The sequence below is a fragment of the Schistocerca gregaria genome, chromosome X (genome assembly GCF_023897955.1).
Source record: "Schistocerca gregaria isolate iqSchGreg1 chromosome X, iqSchGreg1.2, whole genome shotgun sequence".
Taxonomy (NCBI): domain Eukaryota; kingdom Metazoa; phylum Arthropoda; class Insecta; order Orthoptera; family Acrididae; genus Schistocerca; species Schistocerca gregaria.
In genome coordinates, this window is record NC_064931.1 from 678,897,434 (window position 1) to 678,917,567 (window position 20,134).

At 40.5% G+C, this 20,134-nt stretch overlaps 1 protein-coding gene across 1 annotated transcript in view; it reads right to left on the bottom strand.

The window, feature by feature from the left end:
* The window catches only part of LOC126297744 (cullin-1-like), a 212,627-nt gene that overhangs the window by 77,875 nt on the left and 114,618 nt on the right, over positions 1-20,134 (bottom strand). Inside the window, exon 10 of the mRNA XM_049988904.1 lies at positions 4,126-4,305. Within this exon, the coding sequence (XP_049844861.1) occupies positions 4,126-4,305 (180 nt within the window). The remainder of the gene's footprint in view (positions 1-4,125; positions 4,306-20,134) is intronic.

Below are 20,134 nucleotides of genomic sequence, written 5' to 3' on the forward strand. Positions count from 1 at the left end.
CTTGTAGTAGACATTACCATTTGTGTTATCTTTTAGTTGTGCTTTGATCTGCAGCAGCTTGGAAAGTACAGCTCTGTCCAATATTTATTTCATAATATTTTAGAAAGAAAGATTAGAGTTTAATGTCCAACCAACGACACAGTAAATCAAAGATTGAGCACAAGACCTGGCAAATATGTAGCAGGAATTTCTTCATTGCCTCTTCAAAGTATTCACCTGAAGTAATCCCAATGACTGAAAAGGGATTTTAAACACTTCTCTCTGAAATATGAGGTTAGCATCTTATCTGTTGATCCGTCTTTCTTGGCCATCTTATATTTTCGTGATTTTGTAAAATGTTATAGAACATGATTACTGAAACTAGACCAAAACTCTTAATTTTTGGGAACATATTTTACAATTTCTATATTTGTTTCCCTGACTAATTCACAGTGTTTATAACTATCCAGTGTTACAGTTTGACAGTAGGATCATTTTCCTCTTATCAGAGTTATATAGTTGAATCTAATTCCCATGGAAGTTGTATCCAGGGATCAACTGAACCTACATCTACATCTACATATATAATGCACTAGCCACCAAGCGGTGTGTGACGGAGGGCACAATTCACACCAAAGTCATATTACCCCCCCCCCCCCCCCCCCCATTTGTTCCACTCGCAGATCACGCGAGCGAAAAACGACTATCTGAATGCCTCAGTACGTGCTCTTATTTCCCTTATCTTTGAATAATGATCATTACGTGATTTGAAATTTGGTGGTAATAATATATGCTCTACATCCTCGATGAAGATTGGATTTCGGAATTTAGAGAACAGCCCCTTCTGTTTAGTGGGTCGTCTAACTGGAAGTGTGTTCCACTTCAAACTTTCTATGAGATTTGTAATGCTCTCGCGATGGCTAAATGTACCAATCACGAATCTTGCCGCTCTTCTTTGGACCTTCTCAATCTCTTGAATCAGACCCAACTGGTAAGGGTCCCATACATACGAACAATACTCTAAGACTGGACGAACTAACATATTGTAAGCTATTTCCTTTCTTGAAGGACTGTATCGCTTCAGGTTTCTACCAATAAACTGCAATCTGGAGTTCGCATTACCCATTACTTGTGTAATCTGATCATTCCATTTGAGATCATTTCGAAAAGTCACACCCAGATACTTGAGTGATGATACCGCTTTCAAAGACTGATCATTTATTTTCTACTCATATATTAATGAGGATTTGTGCCTTGTTATATGCAGTAGCTTACACTTACTAAAATTGAGAGATAACTGCTAGTCATTACACCACACATTTATTTTCAGCAAATCCTCATTGATTTGTTCACAACTTTCGTGTGATACTAGTTTTCTGTAGACTACAGTATCATCGGCAAAAACAGTCTATGGCCGCTGTTAATACCATCAACCAGATTGTTTATGTAAATCATAAAAAGCTGAAGACCTATTACACTGCTCTGGGGCACACCTGAAGTTACTCTTGTTTCTGTTGAAGTTACCATGTTCAGGATGACATACTGCTCCCTGTCTGTTAGAAAACTTTCTATCCAACCGCATATGTCATTGGATAGACCGCAAGTGTGCACTTTTGTAGCAAGCAACAGTGCAGAACTGAATCGAACACCTTTCGGAAGTTGAGAAATATGGCATCAACCTGGGAGCCGGTATCTAGAGCCAGTTGTATATCATGCATAAAGAGGGCCAGCTGTGTCTCGTGTGACTGCTGTTTTCTAAAACTGTGCTGGTTTCTGCAGATGAGCTTCTCAGCGTCTAGGAAGGTCATTATGTGTGAACACAAAATTTGTTCCATGATTCTACAACAAATCAATGTCAGTGAAATTGGCCAGTAATTATGTGCATCCAATTTTCAACCCTATGACCTGGGCCTTCTTCCAGTCCCATGGAACTTTCCGCCATTCCAATGATCTCTGATAATGACAGATAAGAATGGTGCTATATTTGTAGCATAGTCAACATAAAATCTTACGGGGATACCGTCTGGGCCAGATGCCTTTCTGACGTCTAATGATCTTAACTGTTTTACAATCCCAGGTACACTAAACACTATGTCAGCCATCTTTTCGTTTGTTCGATCATTGAAAGGGGGAATGGTGCTGCAGTCCTCTATCATAAATGAGTTTTTGAAAGCTAGGTTTAGAATTTCGGCCTTCTGTTATCATCATCAGTTACATTACCCGTACTGTCAGAGGGGAAGGTATTGAATTATTTGTAGCGTTCATAGATTTTACGTAGAACCAGACTTTTTGGGGGTATTTTTACAATCTTCAAATAAAATATTGCTTTCAAATTCGTTAAAAGAGTCTCTCATTGTCCTTCTGACAGCTGCTTTCATTTTGCATAATTTCTGTTTGTCAGCGGGGCAATGGCTACGTTTAAAATGATTGTGCAAAATTCTCTGCTTTCTTAGCAACTTCCTAATATGTTTGTTGTACCAAGGTGGATCCTTTCCCTCCCCTATACTTTTGCTAGGCACATACTTCTGTAGCACGTGGTGAACAATACTTTTAAATTCCAACCAAAGATGCTCAATATCTTTGTGTCTCACGGTGAACGCTTGCAGCTGACTATGAAGATATTCATTAATGACATTTTATTTTATTTTCCAAACAAGAAAATTGTAACCCCCCTTTTTTTTTTTTTTTTTTTTTTTTTACTTCCACTAAAATAGAAGCCACAATGACATTATGGTCACTAATACGTTCTTCTAGATTAACTTCCTCAAAAAGATCAGGTCTGTTTGTCGCCGAGATATATAATATGTTCCCATCTCGAGTTGGTTTTCTAACCAATTGCTCAAGGTTGTATGTTGACAGCACTCCTAGAATAACTTCACATGAATCTTTGCTTGTGCCCTCTGTGATAAACATGTAATTTTCTCAGGCAATGGATGCTAGATTAAAGTCCCCACCTATAACTAATGGATAATTTGGATATTTACTTCCTATGTGCTCAAGACTTTCCCTGAAACATTCTGCAATTTTTGTTGTGGATGCTTGTGGTCTATAAAAACATCCTAATACAATGGTCAATCCTTGTCTGCTTGAAAGCTTTATCCAGACTATTTCACAGTCCAATGCAGTATCGTTCTCAACTGCGTTTAAACAGCTTTTAACTGCAATGAACACACCACCTCCTATAGCATCAGCCCTATCCTTCCTAAACATTGTCGAATCAGAGTTCAAAATTTCACTGCTTTTTGTGCCTGGCTTCAACCAGCTTTCAGTACCTAATACAATATTGGCATTGCTACTGTTTATTCCGGAGATTAACTCAGGGATCTTGCTACAGACACTTCGACAACTTACTAACATGAGATTAAGCATATTTAAATCCTTTGGAATGACCTGTTTAGGTGAACTAACAATTTCCACAGTTGGCACACCCATATGTTGGCACACTCACATCAGTGTCATGAACTGGTAATTTTTCGAGCCAATGGTTTGTTTCCCATGGGGAAGAACCAAATCTAAAAAAAAAACCATGTAGCTGCTTCATCCCATAACTTAATGTATAACGATGATAAGGAGGGTGACATCAAACAGGTGCACACAGAAAGGGGACAGAACACTGACAGAATTTTTTTATTTCTGTGTGTGTGTCTATATTAGTTTTTGGAATGTATGTTGTGGTGACAGGCTGATCTGTAGTGTAGCCTGAGGTCAAAGTTAGGTTGAAAGGTGACAGTTTGGTTGTGAGGTGGCAAAGTAGCATTGAACACTTCAGTTAACTCAGGATAATGATCATAACAATTTCAGTAAGGGGAATACCATATCCACATTTTTCAGCGTAATATGTGAAGGTTATACTTGCAACACTACAGTGTTTTGTCTCTTTGCTAACATAGTGTTGCACAAAATGTATCTGTCAACAGTACAATATAAAGCTATTCTAAAATAAAGAATGAGATGAAAAAGGACATGCACATGCACATGCACATGCACACGCGCTCACGCATCCATCCATCCACCCACTCACTCACACACCCACACACCCACCCACACACACAGTGGGGGAGGGGGAGGGAGGGAGGTGGAGGGTGAGGGAGAGAGAGAGAGAGAGAGAGAGAGAGAGAGAGAGAGAGAGAGAGAGATTTTTCATACCTGGAACATCCTTTGCATCTTTGAGGTGTACTCATACCCACAAGCCTGTTTTATTTTAGAGATCATTGACACCTCTGCATCATAACTAGCAGACATATTGTGGACCAGACGCTTTGCCAGAAGTCTGGTATAAAATTTTAGAAAAACATCTTTGTCTTCTATGCACTTGAAGACAATCATCTGCAGAAATTAGAATAAAAATAACACTCATTGATGCTTAGAAGACATATTAGTCACTAGATACCATATGAAATTAAAAAGAATACAACCAAAATATATTTCCAAATGTTTTTCACTTCTACAATGCAATTTTAACAAAGTACAAAAGGGTGTTAAAGGCTACATTTTACTGTATGTTCACATGAAACAAATATGTCATCTGAATACTGAACATGTTTTTGAATCATTATTAGAAAATACAGTACTATGATTTATTTATCGATAAAATAAACAGCTGCTTTCAGCCAATAGATACTAGTCCTTTCTGACAATGAGTTAGCTATCTGCATGTTCTGTGGATTATAATTGCAACCTCTTGTTACAATATGGAACTAGTCAGTTTTACAATTATAGTACAACTTCTCAGCAGAAATGTTGATCAACTCATTCAGAAATTCTACTATGAGGTAGAAGGAGTTGTCAAGCAGATATGATTTCAGTGTCTATTTGAAATTAACTTTATTAAATTCTTTACAACACTCAGGATGGGGCAAAGATTATTGTGACTGAATACCTCACTCCTTTCTCTTCCACACTAAGGCTGTGTAATGGGTAGAGTACACCATTTTCCTTGTATTATATATTTACAACTGTTACTGCATTTTTTCAAACTGTGTTTGACAGTTGAACACAAGTTTTCTATGACTGTAAACTACTTTATGGCTGTTGTCATAGGGAACAGTTCATGGTGATGTTGTGCCCAGAACATAACAAGTGAGAACACAACAAATGCTGACAAGACTGATCCCTTGCACAGACTTTTCTCACCTGCTTACAACATCAGTGGTCATAAGTGTATGTTGTTTCAGCCCATAGTCTGCCCTGGTTTGCTTTGTGGTTATTTGGAGAGTTCCACTAGTCAGTGACAAAACTATTCGTTGTGTATTCTGATTCTTAGTATGCTACAAAGTTTTTCACCATGTCTATACCACCACAGAAAATGTGTTCTTCAGTTTCAGGCATTGCAGACTGAATGACTTCTGCTCAGTGTCCAACAGATGACTATGTTACTATCACAATAGGCAGCACCACAGCCAGTTGCTGCACTCAGATTTCACCCATTTAATAGTAACAAATAGGACTGGTCTGAATACCTTGTGTAATTGTAGTCCCATTTCACCACCTACAACATTACAGGTATGTTGCATATTGCTTTTTTTGTATCAACAGTCAGCACTAATGTGTAATTTCTACATTTAAAACTGTGCTCTGATTCTTGTCCAGAGGATGTTAGTTACTGCAAACTCGTTCATATCCTTGGTGATCATTTTAGTGCTCAGGTTCATGTTACTGCAGGGAGGTTTAATGTCTAAAGCAGCAATTTCAATATTCTTTCAAAAAGTGGATTGCTGAACTCAAGAGAGCTAACAAGACATTGCAGGCTTAATTTTCTTCTGGAATGAGCTATAGTGATGTTATGTTGTGTTATGTGATGCTGTGTTAGTGATGCAATCATGGAAATTGTATCAGATCCACACATTCATACTGTTACTCTAATATCGTCAGATACCGATCAGAAATCACTTTTGTCTATTATTGAGTCTCAAAGTATTGTGGACACAACTGATATTGATTTTGAGGCTTTGTCTAAATCTCTTGTTAACAGTGCACAAGACACACAGTCTAAAGTTCATGCTAATGTTAAAGTGAAGAAAAATAGGGCTCAGATTAACAGTACACTTGAAGGTAAAAGCTTACAGTCCCATGGTACACAAGGTGTACTACAGAATAGAGAGAGGAAGTCTTGTCCTCAGTGTTTTTCAGATCATGACAGAAAGGCTTGCCCTTGTCATGACGCAAAGTGTTTCGACTGTGGTAGACAAGGTCATACCCAAACTGTTTCTTTATAAGGCAGCCATGGCAAGTACGGATCTGGCACAGCATCAGCAAAGCTTTCAGGAAGTGCATGCTGTGACAGAAATGCCATTAGGGCTGACACAAATGATGGTTTTCATTTTTCCGCCATGCTGATATCTTCTGCTGTAGTACACAGATAGAAGAACAAACTATTTGTTCACTTAAGACTGGCTCAAAATACAATTAAAATTTCAGTTAGATACAGGTGCATCTGTTTCCCTTATAAACAAATACACATATGAAGGGATCTATAGCCCATGGCTACAGAAGACTACTTCTATTTTGTCTGCATCTAACATACATGAAATATCAGTACTTAGCATGTGCAGTTTACCTGCAACTTTTCTGCGGTGTCAAAAAATTTTACTCCATTGCTTCAGCCTACATCATTATTGTAGTTAAAAACGTGTTTCACTTTATGCACTCAGTTCTAGAAATAGCACACACGTCTTTGGTTTAGTCTTGTTCATTAATTTAATCTGTGCATACATGACAGTGTATTACAAATCAGTGTTTAAGTGGCTCATGCTAATGTTTCTGACTTGTGTAATAAGTCCAGTGAACTGTCTGAACCAGGTTTAGGACAAGCTAAAGATTTTGTGGTGCACATTACTGTAAAAGATACGGTGCAACCACAATTCATTCGTGCAAGGCCTGTGCCCCATGCAATGCATGAGCAAGTTGCTCCAGAACTGCAATGATGGAAAGACAGTGGGGTGACACATCCCATTTCTGCGAGTCAGTGGGCATCCCCTTTGTACATTCTCAAGAAGCCATCAGGGTACTTAGGTCTGTTTGCTTTTTTTAAAGCCACAGCAAACCCACAAACCATAATGAATTCCTTTCCTTTCTCATGACCAGAGGAATCAGTGGACAGACTGGGATGGGGCAGATTTTTTTCTTAGGTTGATTTACTCAAGGCATGCTTACAGTTACCGCTGGACAAGTACTCAAAGTAATATTTTTATCATCAATGGTTACCTGGGATTGAAACTGAAACTTCCTGGTAGAGCACTTGCCCGCGAAAGGCAAAGGTCCCGAGTTCGAGTCTCGGTCGGGCACACAGTTTTAATCTGCCAGGAAGTTTCATATCAGCGCACACTCCGCTGCAGAGTGAAAATCTCATTCTGGAAACATTACCTGGGATTGTTCCAGTTTCAAAGATTACCATTTGGAAGTGCTTCAGTTCCTGAGATTTTTCAACAGCTTCTGGGACAATGAAGAGTGAAAGTTCTTTCATTTACGAACTATTTGGATGACATTGTTGTTGCAGGTTATATGCTTGCTGAACATTTGGCAAATTTAGACTGCTTGTTTCAAGTTATTTCTGCAAATGGCTTAAAGTGCAACAAGGAAAAGTATTCCTCTTTCCATGAAGAACTTGAATATTTAGGACATGTTATAAATGAACAGGTTGTCCATCCTGTTGATTCGGATTAGTCTACTATTAAACAATTGCCAATTCCCCATAACATTAAGGAGCTCCATGGTATGATGGGAAAGCTTACATATTACATTAAGTTTATTGTAAATGCTGTGCAAATTGCTGTTCCATGGAACCAGCTCCACTGGGTTGGTGTTCCCTTTGTGTGGTCCCAAGAGTGTCAGGATGTCTGTTGTGTTAGCTCTGGACGTATCTTCTAACAGGATTGGAAGGAAGGAAGATTGGGCTTAACACCCCATCTACAACAAAGTCAGTAGAGATGGAGCACAAGCTCAGATTGTGGCAAGGATATAAGCCATGCCATTTCAAAGAAACCATCCTGGTTACAGGATTGGAGGTGTGCTCTCTCACAGATTTGGTTCATCTGATAAGTCTCATTGCTTTTGCCTCAAAAACTCTCAACAAATTGCAGTAAAATTACAATCAGCATTATACCGACTGTAAACTTACACCATTTATTGATTGTCTACACTTTGACAGTACATGGAGAATTAAAAAAAAGGTTTGCATTAATTTTTATCTTTATTTCCTTCTTTGGGTACTATCTGTGGTATTATTATTTTTAATTACCAGCACCACCACCACCACCTAGAATGATAGTTTTACACAACCAATGACAGGTGGGAAAAGAGGCAGTGTATTTCTACATAGGGGCAACAATGAGTTTTATAATCTTGGTTGTGAAATATTTGGCCATTTCTTGAAAATATGTCGCTATATCTGAGTCTGTGGTTAGAGTGGGACCTCATAGCACATCTGAAACTGATGCAAGTGAAATGAGAAGCAATGAAATTTATGATCCTGGTTGTCATAAATATTTTGCTTTTCTTATGAATATGCAATATCTGAGGTTGATGTTATGGTGGGACCTGAAGGCACAAGTGTTCTTTTCTGAATACATGGTGGATTTTGCATCCATACTGAGATGAGAATGTGACAATATTTTCCATAGTCTCATGCTTCCAAACAGATCATCTTCCTGCTGTTTTCTTACTGTAAGCAAAGAACTAGCTGCTGACACATTCCCTTTCATTCCCACCATACCATCACACTAAGTGTTGACAACATTGCTGCATAAAACATGTAAGTATGCCACTGGTCCCTATCTAGACTTTCAGCATCCCAATCAGAAATGTATACTATTGTTGAGAATTTGTCTGGTTTTGAAGTCCATTCAATTCCAACTACAGATGAGAAGGCAGTTAACTCAGAAAAAGATTTAATTTGCCACAGATTCAACTGTACATAAGACAACACCTATATTAATCTATTATACAATGAAAAAACATTGACCTCAGCAGCAGTAGTTTAATCTGTGAATGTAAGAGGGCCCTATATTTTTCAAATGACAAATTTGGGAAACATGTCGTCTGATAATTGAGTAAATATTGTATATCATTTGTGCTGAAGGAGCCAAAGGAAATGTCAATATGGGAAATTGATGAGTGGAGACATCAAATGTTCTAATTGTTACTTTCTCAAAAAATCTGTGCTGTTATGCCTCTGTACCCTGATGTATGTCCCTAGACTTGTTCCAAGTGCCAAATCATGGAGATAATGTTCCAAACATTAGTAAGTGGCATATGATTTCTGTGCAAGCGCTGCTTCCCTCCAGAGTTAAAAGTGTCATGCATAAAGCTCTCTCCCATTTAGATGATGCAAAGTTTGTGCGATAAATTGAGCACATGTAAGCTTTTGTTGTTGTGGGGGACACCACACTGTAGAAGTATTGTTCATATAGGCAGAGTGGCGACCATGTTTGTATGAAGCTGTGGGATATGCCAGTAGTACTGTGGCTACAGTCAGGGTCACCCATGCCAGACAGACATCAGCAGATAATCAGCAGATACGAATGCGTGTCTGACACATGAAGGCAGAGAGGTGACCAAAGATCTAGTAAAGGGCCTCCTACTACTCTTAAAGGGCACTGGTCACCTTAACTAGAAAATCGCATAGTGAAACCACACAACGAACCCCAGTTTGGAGCAAACAATAGTGGGCTTGGACCACTGTTGTGTTCATCTCCCTACTGATATCAAATCACACTGGATCATATCAGACCAAATTAATCTTTTGTCTGTATCAATACAGCATCTTTGTAATGGACGGAAGCTTTTGAGTTATAGAGAAACAAAGAAAGCTAAGCATGGCCTCTGTTTCACAAGATGTACACATGACTGGTGAGTCAGCTAAATCTATGTACCCATTACATCTCATTCCAGTCATATACAATTGACTTCTTTGATTTTAAGGATGCTCCGGAAACATTGTTGTCAATGCTGGCATGTAAGATCTAGAAATGTTGTACAAATAAAGTTTCTCATACTCATCTGTCTCAAGTAGCAATTAAAAATTCTTACTCTAAAACAGAAGAAAGGAAAAATGTCAGTGTATTCAAAAGAGGAAAGACAATGGAAATTATAAATGTTATGCCATATTTCATCTGAAAGGTCAGCTATGTTTATTAGTTGAAAATTCTTTCTCTATGGCCCAGGGAGTTGCAAAGTAAACTTTATAACATCTTATCCCAAGAATGGAGTTGTGTGAGAAACAGAACTGAATACTGAGAGATTTTTTCTTGAATTTACTTTGTTATTCTCTTGTACAAAATTTTCAAGGCATGAAAAATGGTTTTGTTGATAACAGCTCTGTTAATTAAAACATTACTGTTGTATTTCAGGGCCTGTATTGTCACAAATTAAACTTAGTGCCTCAGTACTAATGACTCCTGAAACAAAAATTTTCTTACTGGCACTGATACCCAGTCAGTTCCCTGAGAACAGGAAAGCAGGGGTGCCCCAGAGATGCTATGCATGTTGGGACACAAACACTGCCACTGACCCTTTGCAGTGCTCCACACCATTCAAAGATCATCGCACAACAGGAACATGATCATCCCACAACAGGGACAATGACAGAGGAAGAAGACACAAGAAAAGGGGAAACAAAATGTCACAAAAGACCAGACAAAACTTAGGGAAAAAGGGGAGAGAACGTGGCTGCCCCCATACCCAATGCCAATGTTAACTGAGGTACTTAAAGATGGAAGGACAAATCACTTTCACAAAGAAAACAGGGGATAGATGGAACCAAGCAAGGGTCATCTCCTAACATCCAGGACAAGAAAGGTGGGAAAGTGTGATTAATATGAAGGCCAAAAGGCATGGGCAGTCCAGCAAAATATGGATCACCATAAGGGTGTTCCACAACTACAAAGGAGGGGTCGGCTCATTGTGGGGTAAGAAACCAGGGGTCAACCTAATATGGCTGATACGAAGGCATCAGAGGATGGCAGATTCCTGCTGGCAGAGGTCAAGGAGAGAACACCATGTGGCGGAAGTCTCCTTGATTGTATGAGTTGCAAGAGTTGGTTCATGATTGAGCAAAAAGGGATTTGACATAAATCCACAAATCTGTCCCCAGAGGGGTCATGGAGCATAGGGGTGGCAGCAGTAGTCCCCCCCCCCCCCACCCCACCCCTCCAGCCAGATGATCAGTAAGTTCATTACCTGGGATACCCACATGGTTAGGAACCCAAAGGAAATCAACCACACAAATTGCAGCACCAAGATTGGCAGAACGCAGTGGATGGCAAAGACCAAACAGTGGCAGTAAATACATGAAGCGATAACCTGAAGGTCACTCACTGAGTCCGTACATAACAAAACTTGAGTGAGGGAGGACCGTATAAAAAAGCAGAGGACCTGACAGATCACCATCAGTTCTACAGTGAACACCCAATACATGGCAGGCAAGAGATGGTGTTCCACGCCAACAGAACACACAAAGGTGTATCCCACATGATTGGTAGATTTAGAGTGAGCAGAGTAACAGACAATAACATCCTGAAACTACTGTAATAGTGGGAAGAATGAACAATGGAACACCACTGCAGCTATGGAGGCTTTCAGAGCCTGGGAGAGATCTAACTGAATCCAGAGCCTAGGATTTAACCAGAAAGGGGGGGGGGGGGGGGGGGTGTTGGACAGAATGTGGGGAAGAGGGCAAGGAGGGGAGATGGAAATTGCAGTGGAAAGAAGTGGAGTCCAACTGGTAAACTCACCTGAGGGTGAGCAGGGGCTCAGTGACAGACTGAAACTGTGAAAAAAATAGAATAGAAAGGGTGAGCAGCCGAAGATCAGATGGTCATGGCATAGGAAACCAGAGCTGTATACAATTTTGTCATATGATGACATGATGGAGACCGTGGCTGTTGTTTGAAGACAAATGTTGATGGTGTTAGGACAGCAACCAGCCACAAATTTACTTTGAGTTCCTTTATTCAAAGCAAACCGTTACCGGTTTCGAATAGTTGTGATTCATCCTCAGACAGTTTACACGCTTTCTTTATGACATTTGGTGTGTTTTTAGAGATTAATTGTCCTAAAATATAAATAAAAAATAATTATAAACACGCCACAGACAGATGGTTGCGTTACAGATTTTCGTTGCATGTGACTTACGTGAAACGTTGGTTTTGAGTGTTTGTTTTCATAACATTCGTCCAACCGATGTAAATGCATTCCCACTGCATCCACGTTGTTGCACACGTAAATAGTTCTCACAGTACACTTTAGATTTGTCACTGAGATCATTTCAACCACGCACCACATGTTTTGATACAATCAAAGAGCTTACAAACATATGAGTATCACAGGTGCTATGACACATCGTAACATTTGACGATGATTTCCTATGTTTGGAAAGGATCATATATTCATTTACAAAACTGTAATGCCTTTTACATTACTACAGAGACATTGAATATTGGAGTTGATATTGCTAAATTAATTATAAAGTTTTTTTTATATATATATTTAGAACTGTATAGGTAAAATAGTATATTATTTTATGACATTTGGCATCATGAAATTATAGTAACATATAAATTTGCTACTTGATCTGCAGATAGGTGTATTAATATTATTTGCTTTGTAGACTGGAAAGTAATTTTTGGAAATTTTGCAGGAAAGATGTGTTAGCTAACTCTGTTCGTTAAGGATATAGTCTGGGGTGCTGTTTTTGTGTGTATGTATTTCTAATTCTTCTAATATATTCATAGTGGCTCCTTTTTATGCTAGATGCAAAATTTTTAAGTTGTCCTCAATGTTTCCCACTGAATGGTTTTCTTCAGCAATTTGGGCTGCAAATGCTGATTTGTTCAAGTTGCAGCCCATATTGCACAAAAACAGCACCCCAGACTATATCCTTAACGAACAAACAGAGTTAGCTAACACCTCTTTCCTGAAAAATTACCAAAAATTACTTTACAGCCTACAAAGCAAATAATATTAATACACCTATCTGCAGATCAAGTAGCAAATTTATATGTTGAAACTTCCTGGCAGATTAAAACTGTGTGCACGACCGAGACTCGAACACGGGACCTTTGCCTTTCACGGGCAAGTGCTCTACCAACTGAGCTACTGAAGCACGACTCACTCCCGGTACTCACAGCTTTACTTCTACCAGTACTTCGTCTCCTACCTTCCAAACTTTACAGAAGCTCTCCTGCGAGCCTTGCAGAACTAGCACTCCTGAAAGAAAGGATATTGTGGAGACATGGCTTAGCCTACTGCCTGGGGGATGCTAGTGCTAGTTCTGCAAGGTTCGCAGGAGAGCTTCTGTAAAGTTTGGAAGGTGGGAGATGAAGTACTGGAAGAAGTAAAGCTGTGAGTACCGGATCTGAGTCATGCTTCAGTAGCTCAGTTGGTAGAGCACTTGCCCACGAAAGGCAAAGGTCCTGAGTTCGAGTCTCGGTTGGGCACACAGTTTTAATCTGCCAGGAAGTTTCATATCAGCCCACACTCCGCTGCAGAGTGAAAATCTCATTCTGGAAATTTCATGATGCCAAATGTAATAAAATAATATAATATTTTACCTATACAGTTCTAAATATATATATAAAAAACTTTATAATTAATTTAGCAATATCAACTCCAAAATTCAATGTCTCTGCACTAATGTAAAAGGCATTACAGTTTTGTAAATGAATATATGATCCTTTCCAAACATAGAACATCATCGTCAAATGTTATGATGTATCATGGTATCTGTGATACTCATATATTTGTAAGCTCTTTGATTGTATCAAAACATGTGGTGCGTGGTTGAAATGATCTCAGTGACAAATCTAAAGTGTACCATGAGAACTATTTACGTGTGGAACAACGAGGATGCAGTGGGAATGCATTCACATTGGTTGGATGAATGTTATGAAAACGAACACTCAAAACCGACGTTTCACGTAAGTCACATGCAACGAAAATCTGTAACGTAACCATCTGAGTGTGGCATATTTATAATTATGTTTTATTTATATTTTAGGAAAACTAATCTATAAAAACACACCAAATGTCATAAAGAAAGCGTGTAAACCGTCTGAGTATGAATCACGATTTGAAACCAGTAACAGTTTCCTTTGAATAAAGGAACTCAAAGTAAATTTGTGGCTGGTTGCTGTCCTAACACCATCAACCAGAGCTGTGCTCACCAAACAAAGAGGAGGGATCCTAGCTTCAACCAGGACACTATTGACAGGGCTAGTGCGAAAGACACCAGTGGCTAAATGGATACCACGGTGGTTAACTGGGTGCAAGAGGAGCGGTGTGGAAAGGGCAGCTGATCCATAAATATGACAACCATAGTCAAGATGGGGCAGAAGTAATGGCTGATAAAGGCAGAGAAGAGCTGAACGATCTGCGCCCCAAGAGGTGTGGGCAAGGATGCAAAGGACACTGAGCTTACGAAAACAACCAACCTTCAGATGGTTGATATGGGGCAACCAAGTAAGCTTGTTGTAAAAAAGAAGACCCAAGAAATGGAAGTGAGGAACCACAGTCAGCTGTTGAGTGTTGAGGTAGAGCTCCAGATCAGGATGGACTGTAGTAATGCAACAGAAATGCACCACTCTCAAATTACAGGGAGAAAACAGAAAAAAATGTGCAAGAGTGTCCATGCAGAGGCCACTGAGAGGGAGCTATCCCAAATACAAAACTCATTCATGTACAGAGTATGGGTCAACAATGGTCAGACATAGGCCACAAGTCTATTAATAGTGATGAGGAAAAGAGGAACACTTAATACGGAGTCCTGGGGAATGCCATTCTCCTAGATCTGCAGAGAGCTGAGAATGGTCTTAACCTGAACTCTGAACAACCAGTGGAACAGAAACTGGTGAATTAAAATTGAGAGTGGGCCCAAAAGACCTCAATCTTGGAGTGGAAGTGAGGTGTGATGGCAGAAAGCAGTGTCCTAGGCCTTATGAAGATTGAAGAACACTGTGACAAGAAGGTGATGCTCAGGAAAGGCCTGCTGAACTGTGGTTTCCAATTGAGGCAGATGATTGATTGGACTCTGCCCCTTCCAAAAGCTCACTTGTAACAAGATAAAAGGTCTCAAGATTCAAGGACCCAACTGAGGCAGTGTCCCATCATCCATTCACATAAATTTCAGGAGACATGGGTCAGCCTGATTGGAATGATTGACTATTAAGTATCAAGGGATGGTAGATTCTTGCCAGGCTTAATAACAGGAACCATGATACTGCCTCTCCATTGAGAGGAGAAAATGCCTTGAAGCCAAATATTGTCAAACATCTGGAGGAGATATTGCCATTGAGAAGGACTGAGCTGTTGAAGGAATTGGCTACAGATGGAATCAGAGCCAGGTGCTGAAACATGGGAAGATATAAGGGTCAGAAGAAGTTGCCAATCAGTAAAAGGTTCACTGTAAGATTCCACATAATGAAGACTAAAACATAATTGGGACACTTCAGCCCATTGTTTCTGGAGGAGGATGGTGGCTGGATAGGAGGCTGATGCTGATGCCATTGCAATATGGGTCATGAGGTGTTCCATGAGAACTGATGGATCTATTGTAATAGGACGCGAAATTGAAGCGTCACCCTTCCACAAGGATCAGCTCAGTTTGCAGGTAAATGTATGTTTAATTTAGTTTGTTGTTTATGTATTTGTGATATTTTGTTATGTTTGTAAAATATTTAAAGTTCTGTATTTTTGTTTTATATGTCTCATGTTTGGAGAGAGCAGCACAACTCGCTGAAACAGCATCTTCACTGCCGGAACCGGAAAGAAAATTGCTGGCCACTAGATGTCGTGGGTCAACGGCCAAAGAGCAGCAGAAGATCCTGTGACCGGGTTGTTGCGTCGAACCTCCAACATTCAAATAAATAAAAATTTGTAATTTTCCATTGTAATGACGTCACAGAATGTTTACTTCATGTTGCATTTCGTTCGGTTCTGTTTTGTCGAATCTGATGTTCACATCTGTATGTAGCATATACAAAGACAATAAAACAGTGTGTGCTCTAAAGCTTAAATATGTGTTCGAGAATTATTTATGAAGAGTTATACTGAGGAAGAATTATTACTGAATTTTTCCAAGATATTAATTTTCAGAAGAGATTGATTTCGATTTTGAATCTTAAAGGTTTTACAGTCTGATTTTAATATGGGAATAATAAGATAACTTGCAAGAATATAATTTCCAAGAAGAAACAAATGATATCTAAGTTTTAAAAGTTTACGCAAACCACTTGGACTGAGTGACGTAATTTTGTACAAAAATCTCAACTGAAGGTGTTTTAATTACAGTTTCATTCAAGAAACTTTCCTAGAGAACTTTAAAAGAATTTAAACAATTTTTTTAAAGTGTTTTGTAAACGACATAGGTGACAAAGTCTGCACATGGTCATACTTCAAACAAAAATCATTGAGTCATATGCGTCCTAACACTACACTATACAAAAGCCACCTGGAAGGACAAGTCCCAGAATAGAAGACTGCCACTGGCAACCTTGCAGAGTGCAGAGTGTAGCCCACACCTGTGACAAGGAGACAGAAAGAACTAGGGAGGAGACAAAACAGTCCCAACACATCTGCTTGCACTGTATGATGAAGTAACAGGCTTTGGCACATAGGTGTTTGAAGGTAATAAGAAGAGCAGAGGATGGGTACTGCTTAAGGTGTTGCAAGAAGTGACAGCTATCATGGATGGTAGGGGCAATGGCTGTGCTTCACCACGGAATTGGCTGGTGGTGAACGAGGCCCATCAAATGGCCAGTGGTGAAAATTATCTTATCAGACAGGTCACAAATGACTTCATCAATACAATCTGACAAAGAAGGTGTAAACACTATGGAAAGACCAGCATAGTAATTTGGCCTTCGGGAGGTGAGAAGGGAATGAGAGGATCAAGGGGAAGTGCTCACTACTGCAGAGGTCATAGTGTGGAAATTGGTGTAAGGAATGAAGAAAGGGAGGGGCAATGATCAAAATATCAATGGCAGAGAAAGTGCCATATGTAGCACTAAAATGAGAACAGGAACCTTCATTAAGAAGGCATAAGTCATGGTCCACAAGAAATTGGTCAATGAGGAGCTCCTAACTAGATGAACAAGCACTGCCACACAAAGGGTGTTGGGCATGAAGATCCCTAAGGATGAGGAAGGAACTGGGGTGCAGGGGAGTTGCTGATGCAGGGCAGTTCGGGCAGCAGGTGTAGATGGCCTGTCAGGAGGGAGATTGAGATTGCAAACCATGACCACAGGGCCCAAGTGGGTGCAGGTGACAATTGCTTCCAATGTGATATGAGAGGGGATCCATGCACTAATAATGTTCTTACAGACCAATGTGCAAACACCACCGAAATCCCTCAAAGGGCCGACCCAGTTCTGACAGAACGCATGGAACCCACGAAGGATTAGTGAGTGAGCATCAGTAAAATGAGATTCCTGGAGAATGATACAAGTTGATGAGTAAAAGGAAATAGGGGACTGCAACTCCGGTAAGTGATGGTAGTGTCTACTACAGTTCCACTGAATGAGCATGGAATGGGGATCCAAATGGGAGATGAATGAGCTGGAGCCAATCACGCCGCCCAGTCACCATCCACCACCAATGTGGCTGGGATGATATCCATAAATGAGAGCTCAGGTTCAGGTTTCAAGGGGGGCTGTCATCTTCTTCTCTTTCATAGGTCAAGGAGGGCAGGGCACAGAGAGAGAGAGAGAGAGAGAGAGAGAGAGCAAAGCTTCTGCAAGATGCAGAACTGAGAGAGAGTGTGTGGCTTTTGGGCACACAGACTGTGGGTTTCATGGTGGAGTTGTGTCTCTTACCTGGGAGACATTGGGAGGAGGGCCCAGGAGGAAGCCCCATCACCAGAGGATGTCAAAGTAGAGGGACACTTCTCTGGCTGGTGAGGGGTAGTGGCACTTGGAGGGGACAATATCAGAACTTCTGGGGAGAGGGAGAGAAGAGGGAAGCAGGATTGGGTTAAGGAGGAGGGAGGAAGGAGGAAAGGGAAAGATATAAAAGAGGCAAAGTTAAATGTGTCCAACACAGGGGTGAAGACGATCATATTTATGATGAGCCAGTGGAGGATAAACAATCAAGGGATTCATACTCCTGTATCTTCTTTTCCTTCATAAAAACCAGAAAATCTGGTGAGCATGGAAAGTGACACTCACAACAATAGATACATACAAGTGGCAGGACACAGGGGCTCCCCTCATAGAGCGGGTGTTCACATTCCCCACAGGAAGACGTGTGCCCAAAATACAAACATTGAAAACACCTCATGGATGGTGATACATATGGCTTCATACAACCTTAGCCTTCTTCAGAATGGTATCTCCATCAAATGCCACAAGAAAGGTGCCAGTATTGATGCAATTGTCCTTATGGCCTTTCGGAACACATTGAACAAAATGAATGCCCGTTGTTTCAGATTGCCCCAAGTTTCTGATCAGTTTGAAGGATGACGTCCCTATGAAAAATGACTCCCTGAACAATATTCAAAGACTGGTGAGGAATAATGGACAGCACAAAGTGCTGCAGATTGGACAGCAGAAGAAATTTTGATCAACAGTGAAATGGATTGCATCTTACTAAAAGACTCCGCTTCACCCAACTTGCCTTCAATATTTTCAACAAAACGTAATGGTTTGGTGGCAGTGAAAGTGTTGCCATCAGTCCTAGTGCAGACCAGGTAGCATTGAATGTGTTTCACCCCAAGCCAGTGAGCCTGGCCCTCCACCCAGGGAAGGGAAGATTGCAGAGCCATAAGCAGCAGCATTAAATCATTCATTACAAACTGAAGACACAACTGTAGAAGAATGGCCAATTTTTTTAAGCTTAATGTGTTTTATGTGCAAAGCATCCTCCCTGATACCATCCACTCCAATCATGGGCTCTCCCCACAGGTGACATCCAGCCACAACAAGGGCCACCTGGCACGGCAGCTGTTGCCGGGAGTTGCGATGCTCCAGAATGACAAGCACCCACTTCTAGGCATGAACAGAGAGGCAAAAGCTCAGGTTTCAGAAGTGTGATCTCTGTGTTGTTAGGAGGCTCAGCCAGATGGTACACAATAGCCCCAACTAGTGGTGCAGGGGCAGGTGCTATGGTGGGGAAGGGAGAGGGAAATGGGAAGGTAGAAGAATCCATGCCATACATGCTAGGGAGGGAGTTCTTCCGCAAATAGCTCACACTACAGAGAGGATTTGTAGAAATGGAGGTCAAACCCCAAATAGAGACCAAAAACATCAAAAAGGAAAGATGAAAAAGAAAAAGCAAGGGAATAAAAACTGGAAGGAATATAAAAAGAAGTTGGATACCCATGTCCACATAAGTAAGAACACCGAGAGTGGGGACAGGAGGGGACAGAGGGGAAGGTGCGAAGACAGTGATGGAAGGCCACAGGGAAGGAAATACAGCCTGGGAAGGAAGAATGAGCTGCTATAGTTCAGGGACCCATGCACACCACACGTGAACTCATGAAAGAGACGTGAGCCCCCTAGGGGGTGTTGTCGATTGGTGATTTGATGACAAGTTTGCCTACTTTTATCTTTCCACACAATCAAACACTAGACCACTGCCATATCTGAATGCCATACAAAACTGGATATTGCATAATTGGACCAGCAGACCAAATGGACACCCACAATGTGACCCCTTTCAAACTCTGTCAGGTGCTGACACACTGTCTCATAGGGTTATGCAACATCTCTGTGTCCTTCACAGTGATCTCTCAAAATTTGATGTTCACACCCTATGATTTCTGCTAACAATGCTAAACATGAACACCAGTAATGTACTCAGGTCTCCATTCTCCCTGTCGCACAGAAGTGCACTACAATCATTTACATATGCACCATTACTATGTACGTGTACAAAGTTGCACTGACATCTGATGATGTCTTCTGGGCACTCACTTTTTCAGTTAGGCAGAGACAGAGAGAGAGAGAGAGAGAGAGAGAGAGAGAGAGAGAGAGAGAGAGAGAGTGAGTGAGTGTGTGTGTGAGAGAGAGGGAGATAGAGTATATGTGTGTGTGTGCTGCTGGAAGACAATTCTTCTGGCAGCTTAATTATTTACTTCCTATCACATCTCTGATATTCTGCCTAGAAGCAAAAGCAAACCAGACAACTGTTATTACAATCACATAAATGAGAAAAACTACCTGCTGAT